Below are 21,798 nucleotides of genomic sequence, written 5' to 3'. Positions count from 1 at the left end.
GGGCTCTTCTTATGTCAACCCTAAGGCGAACCTATCACAGAGTTTTATTGGCAAGTTTCGTCTGATATCTATACCTATTTACCTCCCTGCTATTAGATTATTTGGCTTGGATATGGATAATCCAGTTTTAAACCATACCGGTGTACACAGGAGTTCGTAATTTCATCTTTATTTTTTGATCCTCTGCTTTAGTGACCAATGAATCAGTAAAGCAAATTTATGAGAATTTTTGCAGTTATTGATTTATTTATTTACCCATTCATTTATTAGATTTATAGCCCACATTTCTCTTAAAATGGGATTCAAGGCAGCTTACAATAATTTTAAAAAGATACAACTAAAATAGTAATTACAAAAGTTTAAAATAATGCAGTAATAGTAGTATTAAAATATAATAGTTAAAATGTAGCATTTTATCATTTTTGAAAAATTAAAAACATTAAAAAAGCACACCAGTTACACACACTCACACACACACTGCATAAGGAAAATCCACACACCAAAAGCCTGTCTAAATAAAAGTGTCATTAGCTGCTGGCTAAAAGAGAGCAAAGAGGGGACCAACCTGACCTCCTGTAGAAGAGAGTGCCACAGTCTGGGAGAAGCCATGGAAAAGGCTCCCAACTCTTCAACCAACTATGTCTGCAAAGGTAGTGGGACTGAGAGAAAGCCCTCCCCTGCCAATCTTAACAAACCTTCTGGCCTCTATACACTCTGGACCCAAGCCATTTAGGGCTGTAAATGTCATAACCAGCACTTGAATTCTGCCAGGAAATGGACTGATAGCAGTGTAGCTGTTTCAGTAGGGGAGTCACGTGATTCCTGTAGCCATACCCAGCCTGGCTGCAGAATTTTGAACCCACTGAAATTTCCAAAGTTTCCAAAGGCAGACCCATGTAGTCCAAACAGGATATAATCAAGACATGTATCACTTTAGCCAGCTCTATCTTCTCAAGGAACGAGTGCAACTGGCTCACTTGTTTTAACTGCAAATGCTCTCCTGGCCATAGCCAAAGCATGGGCACGCACACTCAGATCCAAATCCAGGAGCACACCCAAGCTGCATGCCTGAGATTTCAGAGGGTGTGTAACTGAATGGAGCATGGGCTGAATCACTGTTCCCTGATCGTCCTTCCAACTGACAAGGCGCACCTCTGTCTTCTCCAGATGAAGTTTCAATTTGTTCACTCTCATCCAGACCATTGCTGACAGTAGATACTGGTTTAATTCAAAACCTGCTTCCTTGGAATCAGATGGAAAGGAAAAATAAAGTCAGGTGTTATCAGCATGCTGATAACACTGAACCCCAAAACTCTGGATGACCTCTCCCAGTAGTTTCATATAGGTATTAAACAGCATGAGGGACAGAAACAAACCTTGAGAGACACCACAGGCTACTAGCCAGGTGTCGAACAGGCATCTCCAGCACAGCCTTTTGGGTTCACACTTCCAAGAAGGACTGGAACCATTATAAAACAGTGCCCCCAAACCCTGTCCCAGAGAGATGACTCAAAGATACCATGGCCGATAGTTTTGAAAGTCACTAAGACCTCTAGCAGAACCAAGAAAGACACACTCTCCAGTTCCCTGTGACCAGAGCTGCCTCTGTCTCATAGCTAGATCTGAAGCCAAATTGAAACAGATGTAGATAATCTGTTTCATCCAGGAACCCCTGGTCATCCCACACAACAATGCTTTGCTCAAGAATGATATGTTAGAGACTGAAAGATAATTATCTATTGTAGAGGGGTTCAGAGATGTCCAAATTGGTCAAAGTTTTGAAAACCATGCCCTATGTACCGCTTCTATCCAAACAGAAATGTGCTATAAATTAAATTATCAATTTCCATCATCACATATACTTTTTTCTGGGATACAGTATGCCTCAGCAACTCTGTCTCTGTGCCACAACTTATGTTGGAGTTAGTCATAACATCTTTCACTGAGGTCCCTGCTTCTGAATTAACTATTCCAGCTTTTTGTCACCCATCTGTACTCCCTTCAGTGATCTCAGAAGTCAGAGTATTTTTCCTTGTTTAGAGGACACAATCCCTGTTTTACTTGAATCCTACATTAATGTCCTCTTCCTGACACTCTTTTCCTAGGCTCTTTTTTGTCATCTTTGTGTTTCCTATGCCAGACTGTTTCAAACTTTTCAGTCTCTTTCAAACTCTTTCTCACTTATCCCATCCTTGAATTCCTTCTATCGTGTACCCTATATTTAATGTGCCATTTTCTTTTTACTTGTGCTATTTTCTTTTTTCTTGTCAATTGTGATTCCATTCAACTTTCTTCTTGTCCTCCTCTTTCTCTTGACCCTTAGTGGCAAAGCAAAGCCAATCAACTCTAATACTGCCACCTACTGGCATCTGTAAAAGTGGGGGGTGGAGACCTGTAGACAGACTACATCACAATAAGTTCTCTAAGACCCCATACAGACAGGCCAAAATAAAGATGCCTTGAGTCACTTTGGAGGTATGCTGTTTCAATGATGCATGCATCCTAAGAGTCCGGAAGCTGCACCAAAGTTGCGCTCCAGTTCTTAGGACTAGATCATGGCTTTGACGTGGCTTCCGGACTCTTAGGGCACATGCATAACTTAAACAGCATACAGTACCTCCAAAGTGACTCGAAGCAGCTTTATTTTGGCCTGTCTGTATGGGGCCTAAGTTACTAACTTGTAAAAAATGCCAAAGAGCAAACAAAATAGGAGGCCTCAGAGCACAGTCTCAATTACAAACTCTTAAGTTGCCTCATGCAACTCTCTTCTCAGACAGTAAGAGAGGAAAATATACTCACTTATCTCTGTAATAGAGACAGTACTATATAATGTGGTCTACAATATCTTGAAGCCCACATATTTTGCAAAGGTCCATTTCTGTAACCAGTGGCCAAAATATTGCTATGTGCTGCAGAATGCTGTATGAGCACCCAAGAAAGACAAACCTGTATCATTCAATCTCAGTGATTAAAAATCTGAAGGCCCCTTGAAAGAACTAAAAGAGAAAACTTGACAATCAGTAGTTCCCAGTGGTATATCTTTTCCACTTTCTGTGCACTTCCCTTTGGATATAGCACTTCTGTAGAAGCCAGATGTAAAGAAATATTAACAGCCCAGTGCTACAAACCAATTATTGTGAAAGAATCTGCAAGCTCATTTCCCAATATTGTTGTTGTTATATCTTTCTCCAACAATTGGGACTCAAGACAGTTTACGATTTAAAAGAGTAATACACTTGGGCATCCCCATTCACGGCTTTAACAGTCACAATTTTTATTATTTGTGAGGTCAAGGCCTCTGTGCGCACATGCTCCACCTTCCTCATGGGCTTTTCCCCTTGGGGGAAAAAAAGGCCAGGAGGGAAAAGCCAGGAAGGGTGTGCACGCCAAACTTTTCCTTCCCCATGAAAAGGGAGGGAGGATGAATCCATCCCTCCAAGTCTTTTGCCAGACAGATGGCTGCCTATCTTGCTCAGGCACCCATCCACTCAGGAAAGGGGTTTGGAGGGATGGATCTATCCTCCCTCCCAGCCCTTTTCCTAGGTGGATGGGTGCCTGGGCAAAGCAGGCATTCATCTACCAGGGAAAGGAGTTTGGAGGGATGGATTTATCCCCCATCCCAGACCTTTTTCTGTGTGAATGGGTGCCTGGGCAAGGCAGGCACCCGTTTAATAATAATAATTAATAATAATTTGTTTTATTTATATACCGCTATTCCAAAGATCATAGCGGTGAACAGCAAGTAAGCTAATTAGCAAGTAAGCTAATTTGCCCCCAACAGTCTGGGTACTCATTTTAGCGAGCTCAGAAGGATGCAAGCCTGAGTCGAGCTTGGGCCCTTTTGCTGGTCTTGAACTCGCAACCTTGTGGTTTTGAGTGAATGGCTGCAGTACAGGCATTTAACCACTGCGCCACCAGGGCTCCTGGTTTGCCCAGGAAAGGGGCAGAGAGCCAGTTAAAGGGATTGAAGGACAGGGGGAAAAGAGGAGAACACATGCCTGAACCTCTTCCCCCTCCCATTCATCTCTTTAACTAGGATGGGGATTATTTGTGATTTTTCACATTCACAGGGGTTGTGAACCCCAACCCCCATGAATGTGGAGGGCCGAGTGTTCAGTGAAAAACTTACAGAAAGTGAAGATGAACATAGAATTCAAGCTGCAGGAAAAGAAATTCCACCTAAACATTAGGAATAAGTTGTTTGACAATGGAGTACAGTGCCTCAGAGTTTAGTAGAGTTTCCTTCTTGGGAGGTTTTTAAACAGAGGCTGGATGGCCATTTATCGGAACAGCTTTTATGGTGTATTCCTGTATGGCTGGGTTTGAACTGGCTGGCTGTTATGGTCTCTTCCAACTCTATGATTCTAGTTAAATTAGGCTTGAAACAAATGGGTGTAAAAAGCTGTCTTCCACACGGCTTAGGTGTGTAGCATTTAGATGATTCATTGCCCAAACCCATGCAGAAGCTGTGCCAGGATTACTCCCAGGCTGCCTGAGGCAGCCCAAACATGGCCTTAAACAGAACGGATATTTTCCACTCCTTGCCACAGTCCATTGGGGACTGCAGCAGGGGCTGGCATCAGGACCACATCATGTGGTCACTGTGGCCCCCTGGGTGGGAGCAGCCTCTGGCTACTCTTTATGGCTGCTCTTTCTGGCCTATCTATTCCGCCCCTCAGTCACACTATTAAAACACTTCAAATCTCTAGTTGGAAGAATAAAATGCAATTTAAAAGATTAAAAATTTATTTAAAAAGTACAGTTTAAAACAACACAGTACCTCCTACCCTGTTCTTTAAAAACTTTCTGTATTAAAAGCCAGTCAGAATAAAAAGCGTTTTGCCTACTAACAAAAGGACAGCAAGGAGAGGGCCATTCTGGCCTCCTTTGGAAGGGAGTTCCCAAGTGTAGAGGTAGCCACTAAGAAAGCCCTCTCTTGCACCCTCACCAACTGTGCTTGTGAAAGTGCTAGAAAGAGAGAAAGGTATTTCCTGTTGATCTCAGGGCCCAAGTAGAGATGTATAAGAAGATACAGTCTTACAGATAGCCTTGATCTAAGCAATATGGGGCTTTATAGGTCATAGTCATCACTTTGAGTTGTGCCCTGAAACAAACTGAGATCCAGTGGCACTGTTTTAATGGGAGAATAGTATGGTCCCTGTGAGAGCCAGCATGGCGTAGTGGTTTGAGTGTTGGACTACATCTCTGAAGACCAGAGTTCAATTCCCAACTCGGCATTGAAACCCACTGGGTGGCCTTGGGCAAGTCACAATCTCTCAGCCTCGGGAGAAGGCAACAGCAAACCACCTCTGAATAAACCATGCAAATAAAATCCCATGATAGGTTTGCCTTTGGGCCGTCATAAGTCAGGAATGACTTGAGGGCACACAGAAAACAAAGTACGATCTCTGTAACCTCCTGCAGTTAGCACTCTGGCTGCAGCTCTTTAAATTAGCTGAAGTTTCCAAATATTCTACAAAGTCAGCCTCATGTAGAGTGTCCTACAATAGACCATATGGGATATAACTAAGGCACATACCACCATAGTCAGATATGCCATCTCAAGGAACAATGACAGTTGGAGCACAAGCTTTTAAGCATTCTTAGCCAGCACAGAAACCTGGGCCTCCAGGTTCAATCCTGAGTTCAGGAATACAACCAAGCTATGAACCTGTGCCTTCAGTGGAAGTGTAACCCCATCTGACACTGGCTGAATTCCTATTCCTTGATCTGCCTTTCAACTGATCTGGACCACCTCTGTCTTTTCTAGATTAAGTTTCAGTTTGTTCAGCATCATCCAGTCCGTTACTGATGACAAGCTCCTGTTTAAAAAAGTAAGACTGTCTCGTTGTATTGAGGTGGGGAAGAGTTGAGGTGGAAAATAGAGTTAGATGTCATCTGTATATTGGTGACACTGCACCCCAAAGTCTGGACAACCTTTCTCAGCAGTTTCTTGTATATATCAAATAGCAGGAAGGAACAAAACAGAGCCCCGAGGAACCCCATAGGGAAATGGCCAAATGGTTGGATAGAATTCAGCACCACCTTCTCAGGTCAACCCCCTAGAAAGGAATGGAGCCACTGTAAAACAGTGTCTCTAAGTCCCATCCCAGCAAGGTGACCCAAATGGATATTATGGTCAATGATATCAAAAGCTGCTGAGAGGTCTAGCAGAACCAAGACTGTCCCCTGTCCAGTTCCTTGCATAGGTCATCCACCAATGCAACCCACACTCTCTTTGTTCCATAAGCAGGCCTAAAAACAGTTTGAAATGGATCTAGATAATCCTTTTCATCCAGGAATCTTGGGAGCTGGAAGACCACCTCATACTGCATTATCTTGCCCATGAATGGTATGTTTGGCACTGACCAATAATTATCCATATAGGAATTCAGGGATGCTAAAAATGGTGAAAGTTCTGGAAATCATGGCCTGTGAGGAGCGACTTAGGAAGCTGGGTATGTTCAGCCTGGAGAGGAGAAGGTTAAGAGGTGATATGATAGCCATGTTTAAATATTTGAAAGCATGTCATACTGAAGATGGAGTAAGTGTGTTTCCTGAAGCTCCAGGGAATAGGGCCCGGAGCAGTGGCTTCAAATTACAGAAAAAGAGATTCCACCGCACCATTTGGAAGAACTTCCTCACAGTAAGAGCTGTTTGACAGTGGAATATGCTGCCTCAGAGTGTGGTGGAGTTTCCTCCTTTGGGGGCTTTTAAACAGAGGCTGGATGGCCATCTGTGTGGGGTGCTTTGATTCTGTGTTCCTGCATGGCAGGGAGTTGGACTGGATAGTCCTTGTGATCTCTTCCAACTGTATGATTTCATGATTTTCAACAAAAGCCTCACAACTGACTCCTTCAGGCAGTTTATGCAGGCAGGATTTCAGAGATGTTGTATCAGACAAACTACCTTTGATTAACCATTAAGTTGTGGTCGCAAACACTATGTTGAATTTAAAGAGATGGGATGATTTTGAGCTTTCCTTTATATCACAGCAGTTCAGTCAGTAAATAAGGGTCACAAGAGACATATAATTATATGCATTTGGCATACGTCCCTTCTGAGCATCCTATCTCAAGAACAGTGAAAAATTAAGTATGGGTTATTCTTTCTTTACAGAATAAGAAGTAGGGTTTAAACTGTATAAAGGCATGTTTTTTAAAATGAACATTAACAACGAACTGAATGATGATAAAGGCAGCTAAAAATAAAATTAGCTATTTTTAGAAAATTTGGATCTCTTTCCTTAAAAATTTCAACATAAAAAAGGCATCGATTTCCAGTGTATCCAGTTTTTAAACAGGGACATGATTCACTCCAAATATTATTCCCATTCACAAACAACTTACCTTGAAAATGTGTCCATTTCAAATCACTATGCCCTACATTTCTGTCTTCATTTGTTATAACAGTAAATGGAATGATTTGGTACTTTTTTGGTTAGTTTCAGATAGTCATACAAACCAATTAGAAACCATCTCTGTGTTTGCTCTATGGCTCTAATATTTCTAGGTTTTGTTTTTGTTTCTACACAACTAAAATTTAATCAGAGATGGGGCAAAAACTGTTGTCTCGGAGGTACTTCACATCTTGCAAAAGCCACATTGCTGTTCACCAAGAAATAATTCTGATCCTGTTATTCTCAGGAACTGTTTATGTTTGCAAACTGCCTGTAATATGGATCAACCATTCCTGGATGTTGTATCACTTAGACATACACTGCTATATGTATATAAACTATTTCTAAATACTTGCTAAATATTTAGCTATGTTTATTCGGTTTGAGCATAAAAATAAAATGAATTTTGTGGCACATTAGTATTGCATTAAAATACTTAAAATAAGGATTTTTAAAAAATGAAAATTGAAATATGTCTGCCTCAGTGGGCTGATGTTAAAACTTGACAGTTATCAGCATACCATAATAGAGAGCTGGACATTCATTTCATAGCTATATTTATTCATTAGCAAGTGTTTTAAATTACTATACTACATATTTTAAGAAATATTTTGATACATTCATCCTTTTTTAAATGCATACTAATAGTAGATTCTTTAACTTTATTGATAAATGTATTACTGAGCATCAGTGACAAATGTATTGCTACAATTATTAACTGTAAATTTACCCATGATTTGATATATGTTCACATATTCTTTAAATCTATTTTGTTAAATAATAATAAATAAATGGCAGTTTCTTGCATTTAAACCTCTGTATGTAATGGTTTTATGCTGTGAATCACTAAATTTATATGGAGTCATCTTTGTAAGATAAAATCAAGATGCAACAAGGATGGATCGAGATAATACATCAGAACACAGACTTTAATCTTCTAAGAACTTCTTAGCAGAAAGGTGGTTAAATGGTACATCTGCTCATTGAACTTGTTGGAATTTGTTTTTGCTTTTATTAATCTTTACTTTCCCTAAGAAACTAGAATGGGAAAGAAAATATTATTCATAAAGTCAACATATTTTTATTATTTTGTGAGTTTACCATCTTGATTTTGAGCCATTAGTTTGTTTTACATGCATATGCATGCAAACTTACATGCATTAGTTATTTGCTTGACTGGCATTAAATTCCATTAAGTTCCAATGAGGAAGATAAATTCCGTTTTCAGGCTTTTTCTATTTAATTTTCTATTACATTACATTTGTTTAATTTTTTTTTTTACTGTTCAGTCTAAGGCTTGTTGAGGTTGATTTGCTCCTGAACTGCTTTGTTCCCAGACATTGCCATCATCCCCAACTACCACCAAGTCCTCTCCATCTGATCCCATGACCACCTCCAGAGCTAATCAGGTACAGTATCATTCTACCATCTACACCATACTTTTCACGAGCGGCAACTTGCAAACTGGAGAAAATGTTATGGTGGGTTAAGGTTTTATTTGTTCATTTGCATATATACACCCATAATCATGAATATCTAATTAATACTATTGCATAAGTAATATCTTTTAAAATTAATAAATGAAATGAATTATAAAACTTTATACTGAAGTAAAATTGTGCAATTTTTTTATTGTTGAAATCCAAATACTCTTTCAGGAGCACCTGGTATTTGCTTGTAATCATTGGACTCTTCACATTTTGCCCTAACAGCAGCTCTTCTTGGGTGCATTGAGTTCAGGGTTGCTGAACTAGCTATGGTATTCAGGAAATTGATAGAGTGCCTGGCAGAAGAGGGTGATTCTAAATTGCTGGACCATATACTCTGCATGCAATTCTTTGGGGTCTGTATGTTTTATCATGTCTCTTCCAAGGATGGGAGGACAGATCATGCTTTTGTATAATAAACTGTATGCTTCATTAATAAGGGATAATATAATTATTTCTGTACCAGTCCTGTCAGTATGTGCACATGAAGACAAGGAGAAGGATTTCAAAAGCAGTTACTAAGAAGAAGTAGCACTGCTGTGGTCTTCTTCTTTAGTTACAGTATAGCTTAGTTTAAAAAAAAAAACAGGGCTAAGAGAACATCACAGTCCTCAAAATGTTCCTTTTAATTCTTTATAATTAAGGTTCCCATGTAAATTTCTTCTTTTGTACATCTTATGTAATGTAACCAATATTTAACTATTCAAAAAGTAAAATAACTTTGCTTCTTAACCATATGGCAAGATCTAAGAAATAAATATCTATTTTATATCCAGATGTTTTTAAATAACATCATTTTCTGTACTGAGCAAGGACATGAATTTTGTATTTACTTGTCATTCTATTCACATACTTAGCATTCTAAATAGAGTAAAATGAGTTTGGGCCAAAGAGTTCCACAAACAAAAGTTGTATTTTGGTAAGTATTCATGATGGGGCATGGTATGAGAAATATAAAACCAAACCAAATACAGTACCATCTTCTTCCGCAAGTGAAAAACTCCTAGAATTTCCCAGTTATATCTCCAAGTGAGTGAGAACTTTCATAGAAGTGTGTGTAACAGCAGGAACAACTATTTTCCATCCAGTCATGGTTGTGAATCCAGTTCTATATATTTCATGACAACTTTAAGTGGTTTTGTAACTTTTTGTGATATTTTCTTCATAATAAATGCTTGTTTATGTTAATGTTTTACTGCGGTAGAAACTTGATTTGCATCTCAAAACAGGTAAATTGAACAATTTTCAGTCATTTATACCTATACTTCATATTAAAAGGCAAGGACAATAATAAGCACAGGATGACCATAGTTTTCACATCCAGCTGTTAAGCTTCCACATTAAAGCATCTAACTGGAAATTGGATGCTGACTCACATAGATATAGCTATTATCCAAAAGAATTCTTGATTCTTATGTGATAACTACTAAACAACTCCAAAGGAGTTTGTTGAGCAATTGATAATATGACATTGGACCCAGATTTCCCACATGGTATGGAAGGATTTCCCCTATCCCTATTTGCAGAGGGCTATAGTACTTGACTATCTACTTTTTTCCCTATTAGGGCATCTTGGTGGCAGGAAAGATTGTGTTGGATCTTAATTAGGCTCAAGGTGCCTATTTAATTCCTCCTACAAGGCAAGAAAAGTGAATAGTCAGGTACTGTACTCAGTCCTTTTTTCTCCACCTTATTTGGAATACTTCATATATTAATTACTATACAAGAAATAAGGGACAAGACTTTACAAACAACCATACAGTCATGAGTATGACCAGTAGTTGTATAATCAGTATTCCATTGTCTGTACAACCTGAGCTGAGGTTGTTTGGTTTGTGCCTTCCGTGCATTATTTTCATAGTTATCTTGAAAATCATCTCTCAGGACAGAACATGTGCAAATGAAGAGAGATACTCAAGCTTTAAACTGGCTACTAACAATGTGTATATTATACAGTGGTACCTCGGGATACGAAATACCCACGTTACGAAATTTCCAGGATACGAAAAAATCCCATAGGAAATAATTGTTCCGGGTTACGAATGTTTTTTCGGGTTACGAAAAAAATTTTGGTGCTTTTTTCGGCTTTTTCGCACGAAATCGCGGCTTTTCCCCATTAGCGCCTATGGCATTTCGGCTTACGAAGGCTTTTCGGGTTACGAAAGCGGCCGCGGAACGAATTAATTTCGTAACCCGAGGGAGCACTGTATGTCTTGTTGCATTTTTTTTATTATTTTGGAGTCAGCAGGAAACATTCAGTATTTAAGAAAATTAAGATTTTGCTTCCAATCTGGTGAAAAGTCATATTGGCTAGGAGCGCCAGAAGAAGCGGTGGTGTATGCTGGAAGAAACAATGGCATGCACGCCTGTGGCGTATGCATGCCACCGCCCTGCACCTCCGTGAGCACAAGCCCCATTACTTGTAATGGGGATCGAGCATACGCACTTTTTCTTTTACGTGGGGGGTTCGGAACGGATCCCCCGTGTAAAAGAAGGGTGCACTGTACTTGTTTGCCATCAGACCACACATTTTTCGTGTGTAAAATGAATGTATAATTCTTTAAAATAATTGAATTAAATAGATCACATACAAAAAAATGGTAAATGCATAAAAAGAACCAAGGATCCATCAAATTTAGTCTCCTATTTTCCACAATGGAATATCAGATCCTCCAGGAAGGCCAACAACATACAAGTCATGAAAGATCTGTCTTGTGCCTTTTTACACTTGGAATTAGTAATTAGTAGCATAATCCCTCTGAATCTATAAAGTATCACGGACAAATAGCTGCTGGTAGACTTATCCTTCATTAATTCCCTTCCATTTAAATAAGCAGCTCTCACCACATTTTGTCAGTGAATTCTATAAATTAATGATGCACTGCATGAAGTATTTTCTCTTATCTCTTCTAAATTTACTGCCAAATCAGTTCCTCTGTGTTAATCCAGGTCATATTATGCCTTGCCAATTTACCACCAGTTCTGTTGGTGCCATTGCTTAAAACTTGGTCACTCTATTATAAAACTATGTGAACAGTCTAACAAGAAGGAGGTGCTCCACTATGGAATGCCCTCTTTATGAAATAGCTTTAAACAGGTATGCCTTACATATATCTTCAAATCTTTTAAGAATTTTGATAACACATTTTTATCTTGCCATTCATTTTGTTCTGAGAAATGTCTTGGCAACTAAGCAGCTATAAACATGTAGCAAGCTAAGATTTAATCTGGTGCATACGTTTAGTTACTGTGTCATTTTATGCTTAATATTTGTTTTTGGAAAGCTTTACAAACTGATCACAGTGGACCAAGAATTCCTCCAACTGGGCAGAAGAACCCTATTATTTGGAAGCATTAAACTGGATTATACAGTAGAGATGTGATGGCCATATTTTTACCATCACAGAACAGGCCCTAAAATGAGTTCTTGCCTGTGAACTAAACACTCTGTGCAACATTGATTATAGTGTAAGACTATTTTAAGATGATAACTTTTGCATTTTAGCAGTTGAAATTACTTGTTTACAGCTTATATAAAGTATGTAATAGAGTTGGGAAGGCATATATAGTTTCATTTGTTTAGAAACTATAATGTGAGAACATAGCATGAGGTGGATTTAATCATTTTCTAGCTGAAAATTACTATTGTTAACTCTAACTTTCTATCTATATCTAAATTGTTATTCTGGAAGATACAAGTGATTTTTGTAAATTCTTGCATAAGCTCTCAGTTATAGAAAGGATAAACTACTAATGCATTCCTAAGGAAACTGGGTTTCTTAAATGGAGCTGCTGAACAAACTACTTCAGAAACATGAAGGTATGGCATGGGAATGTGAAGACTTTAAAAAAAAAACTACAAAACTTCTCTAATTCCAAGATCTTGGATATGTAAAATAACTCTTTAAAAAAAATAGAGTGCAAAAATATGAAATGTTTTAAATTTAATCTCAGGTAAAATTTGTAGTTTAACTTCATGTAAACTCTGCATTTGTATGCTGGTCAAAATTAAATTTAAATTTAACATGTTATCATGTTGCACAATGAAGGATTATTGAAAGTTTTCTGCCCCTAGTCACCTGGTACAATTAAGAAGCTTCTTTTCTATTTAAAGTGGCTTGCCTTTTCAGCCATTCCTGGCTGCAATAAAAAAACAACTATCTTACCTACATTAATCGAGCATCACCGTCTTGTTACGTTCCTGTGAAAAAGAATTCATGGCATGGGGAAAACATGGAGAGTTCTGATTACCATTTAAATAAATTATTCAGCTCCTCTTTTATAGGTATTAATAACCTGGGATTTAACACATCTAATTGCATGTTTCTTATGTTTGAGAATCTGCCAAGGAAAAAAAAACATTAGCAGTCCTGATGTTAGGAAGCCTTAAATTGTTCATAATTAATGATGTGCAACAAATAAACGGAAAGAGACTCAGTTGGCTCATGCCCACACTGCTGGAGCAGATAATCACTTCACAGAAACACAAATGGTATCAGAAACACATCTTGTAGTCGTTATAGATGAGGAATCTGACGGGGGAAAAACAATCCTAATTCAACTCTAGCATGGTTGGATACACAGGGATTTAAACTTAAGCTTTTAAGGAGTTGCACACTCAAAACACTGAACCTAGATGACTGTTCTGTTTGTTTCAATTTCTTGCACACTTGATTTTTTTCTATCCCATATGCAAATTCCGGTAAAACCAAAAATTGATTGGAACAAAATAATCAGTAATTCTTGCTGACCACTATAGAAGGAAAAAATAGAAAATGACTTCATTTTTCTGGTAGGAATTGCTAAGTAATACATTATGTTCAGCAACATAATTTTGCCAGGGCTTTAGTAATTTTTTGGAGGTCTACCAAACATTGTGTACTATTCATTTTCATTTCAAAAATAGTAGCTTCAGTTTCATTCAAAGTTCTCTATGACAGGCAACGTGTATAAATTTTGCCAATATATACAAAGATGTGGACAGGTTAAGGTCCAGATGTGGACAGGTCCAGGTTGGGGGAGGGGCTCTATAATTGTGCTTTGCCAATTTATCACTTGCACACCAGTGCATCGATGTCCGGTACAGGCAGAGTGTGATGTGGCAGCTCAAGGGGGAAGCTATCCAATGGAATGGCATATAGGCAGGCAGTAGGAGGTACTTGGGGGGCACCGGTGATGTGTTTGTGTGCCAGTGTGCATACACAGTGCGGAGGCAACAAAAATAATTACCCAGCGGCACACCTGATGCTGTGCCATTCAATCAGGTTGTGAGCATTCAGCCTGGGAGTGGGCTGGGCAAGCAGTGGGGTTTCAACCAGCTTTGAGGGAAAGCAAAATCCGGCCACTTTTTCCTGCCTATCTGCTCCAACCCAGTGTCAGTTGCAGCAGTCTTCATGTTATAACTGTTGATAATATAATAATAAGGATTTATTTATAGCCCACCCAATCATGTAGAATCAGGGTGGGTTACAACAATAAAGAAATACAATATAACAATAAGAAACTACAAAACAATGCAAATCGATTAAAGGTCAAATAAAGTAAAGATTGCAATACAAGTCAAATAAAATTCAAAATTAATCCCTCAACAACCCCCCATCCCAGTCCTAAAACAAAAACAATATAAAAAAATTAAACTATAAAATCGTAACAATGGAAATACAATACAACAATGGCAAATACTATACAATGCTATCAAATAAAGTTCAAAATTACAATACAAATAAAATAAATTACAATTTACAATACAGTTGAATAAAGTTCAAAATTCATCCCTTATTCAATCCCCCCATCCCAGTCCTAAACAAAAATAATATATAACATGATTTAAGCTATAAAAACATTATTACAGTTAGAGACCGTGCTCCCTCTGTGCCTCACAGCTGGCCCTAGTTGGAGAATGGGCTGGCTGGAGAGCTTAGAGTCCGAGCGGCCTCAGTGCTAGTAGCATTGCTGTGGTCTTCAAATATAAATCGACTCTGACTGCATTCCTGAGCATGTTTATGTGTGTTCAAGAGTACATGTATATTTATACCAGTGCATAGTGGCAGGTTATACAGCATGGTGTAGCAGTTTGACTGCTGAACTAGGACTTCAGGAGATCAATTTCCTAGGTTTCCTAGGACTTCAGGACATCAGAGTTTGAATCTCTGCTCAACCATGGGAATCTGCTAGGTTGTTGACCTTTAACAAGTCACACACACTCACACTCAGAGGAAGGCAATGGCAGGCCCTCTAAGAATAGATCTTGCAGAGAAAGAACCATAATAGGTTTGTCTTAGGATCATCATGTCAAACCATAAGGCACGCAGTGAAGACAACATCCTACCAGGGTATCCCACCGAGAAGACAACACTTCTATGGAGAACTGCAACCAAAAGACAATTAATGGAATTGTGTTTGTTGTTCAATGTATCTGTCAACAGTGCATTAAAATGCAGCCCCATCCAGAGGGTTTCCTTTAAGATGAAATAGAAATCATGTAACTCTTCAATATTTTTGAACTTCAGCTTCCAGTAGCCCTAGCCATTTTAATGAATGCTAGCCCAGCAATATGAAAGACCATACATTTTCCTCCCCTACTTTAGCCATCTGCCGGGTATGCTTTGATTGAGAGTTCCTGCATGGCAGGGGGGTTGGACAGGATGGCCCTTGTGGTTAGCACTATTATGAAATTGATTTGAGATTAAGAGAAAGAGATTGATATTGATTGCAGAATATTTACAGATCACTGTACAGTAGCAATTAATGATTGTTAAAATAACTATTAAAATAAATTAGTAGCAGGATATAAATAGCTCAATAAATGGATAGATATTTACAAGTTACGTTTATACTTTTCCTTTCCTCCAGTGAGCTGAATGCTGCACATATATGCCAAAATCCTTTTAGTTCATTATAGTGACGTACTTGTGCTGGGAGAGATGGTAATGGCAGAAGGAAAGATGCCCCAGAAGCCATCACCATGAGAGAAGAAAGGCACTGGAGAAATGATTGCTCAGATCTTGTCTATTCTTTCTTGTTCCTGCTTCACAAACCTGAAATTGTGACTAGCCAAGCAGATTAAATAAATAAATAAATAATAAGCAAATGTTTTCAAAGATCCTTTCAAATTTTCAAATTATTGAAAGCCCTGAATGTAAGAATTCAGCTACTATAATATAATCTTTCCTACACCCTACCCACAGAGCTATATAGAAGAATACTATGGTTAGAGAAGACTGCTTAGGGATTAAAGAGAATCAACAAGATAGCATTCCCCCATCTTTTAAATAAAAATCCAAGCAATTAGCATAGTAACCTTCATCAACAAGCCTCACTCAGTCTTCCCTGTCATGCTAATCCAATATATTTCACCAGGCAACAAGGATAGGAAATGAGGATGACTATAATCAGACTAACCCCAAGAATCATTTTCTCAAGCTTCAGCAACTAAAATTGATTGCACAATGTTTGCCCAAGTGTACTGCATACTTTCAAATGACCAGCAAGACTTGCAGTGGTCTTTCTGTTTTGCAAAATAGAGTAACATCAAGGGCTTTTCTGCTTCCATTCATGGACTAGATGTCTTCAGTGCATCCATGACCTGAAAAAATACTACAGGACAGCTCACCAAGGGTGGCAGAAGTGGTAAGCAGTTTTTGCTTCTGCCATGTATCAGTGGTGCACTCTTAACTGTAGCTGTACTCTAACCAAAATCCAGTTCATTGTTCAGAGCTCTGTGGAAAAGAAGTCATTCGAGCTGTACAAACGAGAGGGACTCTTTAGTTGTCACATAAATAGCCCTGCACAACAAGTTCAAGATGTCACCAGCTCATCCAAGAATCCTTTGGATGCTGTAATTCTCGGGATACACCGTACTAATTGGTATCTTAATAGAAAGGGGCTTGAAATCGATATTAAGTGGTACGTAGCCAGCTAGAGCTAATAGTATTGTCAGTATTTGGAGTTGTCAGAAGTAGAGAATGACGATGGCCCTTACCTTTGGAGTGCTTTTTCTTCTTTTTCTTTTGTTTTATCGACTGCATTTTGACCTCCAAAGATCATCCCAATGTGGAGGGATGCACACCCCTTACCTGACTGTTGAAACATGGTCCAAATTGTTCCATCAGTGGTGGCCTTGAGACCTTGGGAGCCACTTCACAACAAGAACTGTGGCTCCCAAATCACAAGCTTCAAAGTTTTCTTCTATTGAAGCGGAGGTAGTTGCTGTCTCACACCAATCTCCTAAGGGAAATGTTTCTGACAGTCAGATCATTAGAGTCTTGCCCATTCTGAGGGTCACAGTCTTGCTCTCCCCAGCACAACAAGCAGCTTCCAGATTGCTGTCAGCCATACTTTTTCCACCATGTTGGCCTTCATATTGATCCCACTCCTATTGCACTCAATCCTGGTCAGGTTCAGTTACTAAGAGCCTTTGGGAGACATGAAAAACCACAGTCCTGATGATATAGAAGGCTAAAGTCCTCCGTGTCTCAGGATAGTTCCAATGTCTTTCAATGTCTGACACAGGGTTTTGCACGAAATCCAGAAGAACAATGTCGTGGCTGATATAGAAAGCTGGCACCACCTTCAGCAAGAAGGTAATATTTGGTCTGAGGATGGAAAGAAGCTAAAGTATGGATTGTTCACATAAAGAGCACAGAGCTCAACAACCATCTTGTGGTTAGAGATCAAGAAAACAGTCTTCCAGGACTACAACCTGAGATGACAGATACCCATAGGCTCAAAAGGTTTCCTAAAAGATGTCTCAAAATGAGCTCCAAGTTCCACTTTGGTGCTGACCCCAGGTCTGGAAGTTGGAGATTCTTGTATCCCTTCAGGTATCTCCTTATCAGTGGATCAAGGGAACAGGAGGATTTTCTGAGAAGCTGAAAGTTCATAGAAATCACAGCAAGGTAACACCAAATCAAAGATGGGGATAAAGCTCTTTTTGACAGAGTAAGGATAAAATCCAGCATATGTCCATTATTGGCCTTGGACGGAGAAATATTGAGAAGTTTCGAAAGTCTTGAAACTTCCTCCATTTATAGGAAGATAGACACCTGGTGGAAGGTCGATGAGCTGCAGCAATAACATCCCTGAGAGCAGCAGGCAGAGAGGCTAGTGAGCAGCCCTGTATGGGTGGCAGACATTGTGCTAATATCTATACTTTTTTATCATGCTCGAGGCAGTTGATAACACAGGCTTATCTGCTTCCCCCTTTTCTTTATATTTTGCTGTTCATGCATGCTCAGTAAGTGATTCTGGCAGGAGCTGTTATTTATCTTTTCTTTTGGAGGCATACACACAAAGCTGTAGTAAGATCAAATAGAACTAAATCCCATTCTTTCCCAGATCAAACTTTATGACATTGTTTACTTCAGACATGCTGCTGCAACTCAACACTGAAAGTCTGTGCTCCAGCCCTACTTTACCATCATCCCAATGCAGCTAAAAAACAAAAGTCTCACTAAACAAAGGACAAGAAGGAAAATTGGGGACTGTGAGGGCGTAAAAAGTGTATTGAAAGAACTGTCTTTGTCAGAGGCTTTGCTGACTGAAGTATACTTGTATTATAAATATATGTATACAAAAACCTGTGAAGTATGGTGTGCAATCCAGCATTTTCTTTAAGCACAGAAAGCATCTTACCACTTCATTCACTTTATCAGTGAAAGAAAGTTCATTTAATGTTAAGAGTTTCTGAGTGTTTGGTGTGCCTTAGGCATGAGTTGTTAAGTTCTCTCAATATGTAAGGAGATAGAATAACAGAAGTGAAATATATAATCCAAATTTACAACTTGATGAGTGTACACATTTTTAAAAACCATCCTACACCTCTGTAGATATGATTCCACACAAATTTACCAATAGGATGATACCTAATTTTATAATTTTATAAAACCCATGTTCTTGTCTGTGATAGTCAACTGACAAATGAAATATAAGGTGGAAGTATATTTTATAAATTATTGCGCGCAGACATGATTTCTAGAAAGTAAATTTGTACAAACCAGACTTTTTGCAAAGTGACCTGTTCCATTTACAGTATTATTCCAAGCCACTGATATCTCAACTAGTTACTTTGTAGTTACTTGTAGCTCATACATTAAGAGTAATACTGTACTTTTTTGCAGCTTGAAGATATAAAACATGAGGAAAAACTGTGGCTTGCTGTAAAAAACACATCTAACTAGTTCTGCCACTAGTTTACACTTATTAAAACAGTTGTAGCTCCACTGAAAAGGGGATGGTTACATTACCTCACTTGTATTACCATTGTATTATAACTTATGTCTTATTTATTGTAAAAAGGACTTATTTGAAAATAATCTGTAATTAGCTCTGCAACATTTGTTTTTGTTGTGTGCTTTCAACTAGAAGGTGAACCTATCATGGGGTTTTCTTGACAGCGGAGATTTGCCATTGCCTTTCCCTGAGGCTGAGAAGTATGTGACTTGTCCAAACTCACCCACTGGTTTTCATGGCAGAGCAAGAATTTATTTAATTAATTATTTATCTATTTCTCTTCTGTGCCGCCTTCCTCCCAAAAAGGAACCCAATAATAAAATATTATTAAAACATCACAATAAAAAAATAAAAACAATTAAAATTATTTAGTTAAAATAGTATAAAATGATACAAAGTTACAAACATAGCTAAAACACACACACACACACCCTATATAAAACCACTCTGTCCTGATTATATATTTAAAAGCCTGCTTAAATAAAAATGTTTTTGTTTGCCCACAAAAGGCAAGGAGGGAGGTGGCCAGCCTAGCCTCCCATGGAAAGGTATTCCAGAGAGTTGGGAGCAGCCACCGAGAAGGCTCTCTCTCATGACATCACCAAGTGAGCCTAAGATGGTGATGGGACTGAAAGAAAACCTGCCCTGGAAGATCTTAGGACTCTAGCAAGTTTGTATGAGGAGAAGCAGTCTCTCAAATAATCTGGACCTAAGCCATACAGGGCTTTATTAGCACTTTGAATTGTGTCCGGAAACAAACAGGTAGCCAGTGAAGCTGTTTTAACAAGGAAGTTATATGCTCCCTATAACTGACCCCAGTCAGCATTCTAGCTGCGGCCTTTTGAACCCACTGAGGTTTCCAGTTTCCAAAGGCAGCCCCACGAAGAGTGCATTAGAGTACAGTGTCACCATATCCAGATCTGACGGTCTCAAGGAATGGGCTCAGCTGGTGCACTGGCTTTATCTATGGAAGTGCACTCCTGGCCACTGTTGAAACCTGGGCATCCAAGAGTTGAGTCAAGCTGCGAGCCTGAGATTTCAGGGGGAGTATACCCCCATCCAGCACAGGCAAAGTCCCTATTCCCTGATCTTCCTTATCTCTGTCTTGTATGGATTAATTTTCAATTTGTTTGCCCTCATCCAGTCCTTCCCTGACAGCAAGCATTGGTTCAGTACAGAAACAGCTTCCTTGGAATCAAATGGAAAGAAGAGATGGAGTTGGGTGTCATCTGCATACTGGTAGTAACACCATACCCCAAATCTCAGGATTACCTCTCCCAGTGGTTTCATGTAGATATTAAATAACATGGGGGACAGAAAAGAACCCTGAGGTACCCCACAATGGTCAAGGAATCGGAGTCCCTCACACCACCTTCTGAGTTCGCTCCTCCAAGAAAGATCAGAACCACTGCATAACAGTGTCCCCCCCAAGTCCCATTTCAGAAAGGCGGCCCAGAAGGATAGCATGGCCGATGCTATCAAAAGCTGCCAAGAGATCCAGCAAGACTAACAGGGACACACACACCCTGTCAAGCTCCCTGCATAAATCATCCACCATAGCCAGATCTGAAGCTACATTGAAATGGACCAAGAATAGAATATTAGAGACTGGCTGATAGTTTGTGAGGATTATGTGATCTGAAGAAGATAGCCTCACCACAGCCTCCTTTAGGCAGGATGGAAATTTCCTTTGCTGTAGTGAAGCATTGACCACTCCCCTTAGCCATTTGGCCAGTCCCCCTCTAGCTGCTTTCAGAAGCCAGGAAGGGCAATAATCCAATATACATATGGCTCTCACTTCTTCAAGAATCCTGTCCACATTCTCAGGATGTACAAATTGAAATTTATCAAATCATACAGGACAAACAGGCACCAAGATTACATCCACTGGACCTGTTTCAACTACAACATCCAGGCCAGAGCAAATCTTGAGAGATTTTGTGTGCAAAGTGTCTTGCAAATTCTTCACAGTGGGCTGTCAAGAAGTCTTTATTTCCTTCTTGTGGCCCAGAATGTTGCCCACTTGGATGATACTGCAAATGCAGTGATGTCAGAGAAGTCTTGTAAAACCATGGTCTTACAGCCAGCATAGTGAAATTACTTTTTGGATGCTTTGACATATTTTATTGCTAACATTTTTATTGTAAATATGATCTTGTTTACAGCACAGGCCTGGGATAAAGCCCTGCTGTCAGTAATATTAGATGCCCAAATTAATACACTTGAAGAGCAATGCTGATGATTTTATATTGTCAGTTGGTTTATGAATATTTAATCTGTAAATAATTTGAGATTTGGTTTTTTTTGTCTTGTTTTGTTTCCTATAAGCAAGCAATACTTTCCAATATAAATCTGCAGTTAAAATTTAACTGCCTTCTTCCCAATCTATTTTCATTAAATCTTCAGATATGAGTGGATCAAAATTTATTGATGTTTATAGTGTATCTACAGAAATCATTGAGATTGGATTTACTCATGACATACTTAGTTTTAACTGATTTAAATGTACCTGCTCTAAGCATGACTAAGGAACTTTCCAGATGACTGTTTAATTGACAGTCACCCAACCCTATTCAAAAATTTTACAGGAGTTCTTGATGTTATGTCCTATTTGTATGTCTTGCGCTCCCCCCAATTCTCTCTCTCTCTCTCTCTCTCTCTCTCTCTCTATATATATATATA

The 21,798-nt window shown here is 39.0% G+C and overlaps 1 protein-coding gene across 6 annotated transcripts in view; it reads left to right on the top strand.

Annotated features, from left to right (window-relative positions):
- Positions 1-21,798, top strand: part of NOVA1 (NOVA alternative splicing regulator 1) — a 174,920-nt gene that overhangs the window by 133,332 nt on the left and 19,790 nt on the right. For 5 of the 6 annotated variants that reach the window (XM_042467222.1, XM_042467239.1, XM_042467248.1 and 2 more), the window contains one exon: positions 8,737-8,808. The exons of the other annotated variant lie outside the window; for it this stretch is intronic. In XM_042467222.1, the coding sequence (XP_042323156.1) occupies positions 8,737-8,808 (72 nt within the window). The remainder of the gene's footprint in view (positions 1-8,736; positions 8,809-21,798) is intronic. 6 annotated transcript variants of the gene reach the window in all.

The sequence above is a fragment of the Sceloporus undulatus genome, chromosome 1 (assembly GCF_019175285.1).
Source record: "Sceloporus undulatus isolate JIND9_A2432 ecotype Alabama chromosome 1, SceUnd_v1.1, whole genome shotgun sequence".
NCBI classification, from domain to species: Eukaryota; Metazoa; Chordata; class Lepidosauria; order Squamata; family Phrynosomatidae; genus Sceloporus; species Sceloporus undulatus.
Note: the sequence above shows the minus strand (reverse complement) of the source record. Positions and strands in the feature narration are given on the sequence as shown.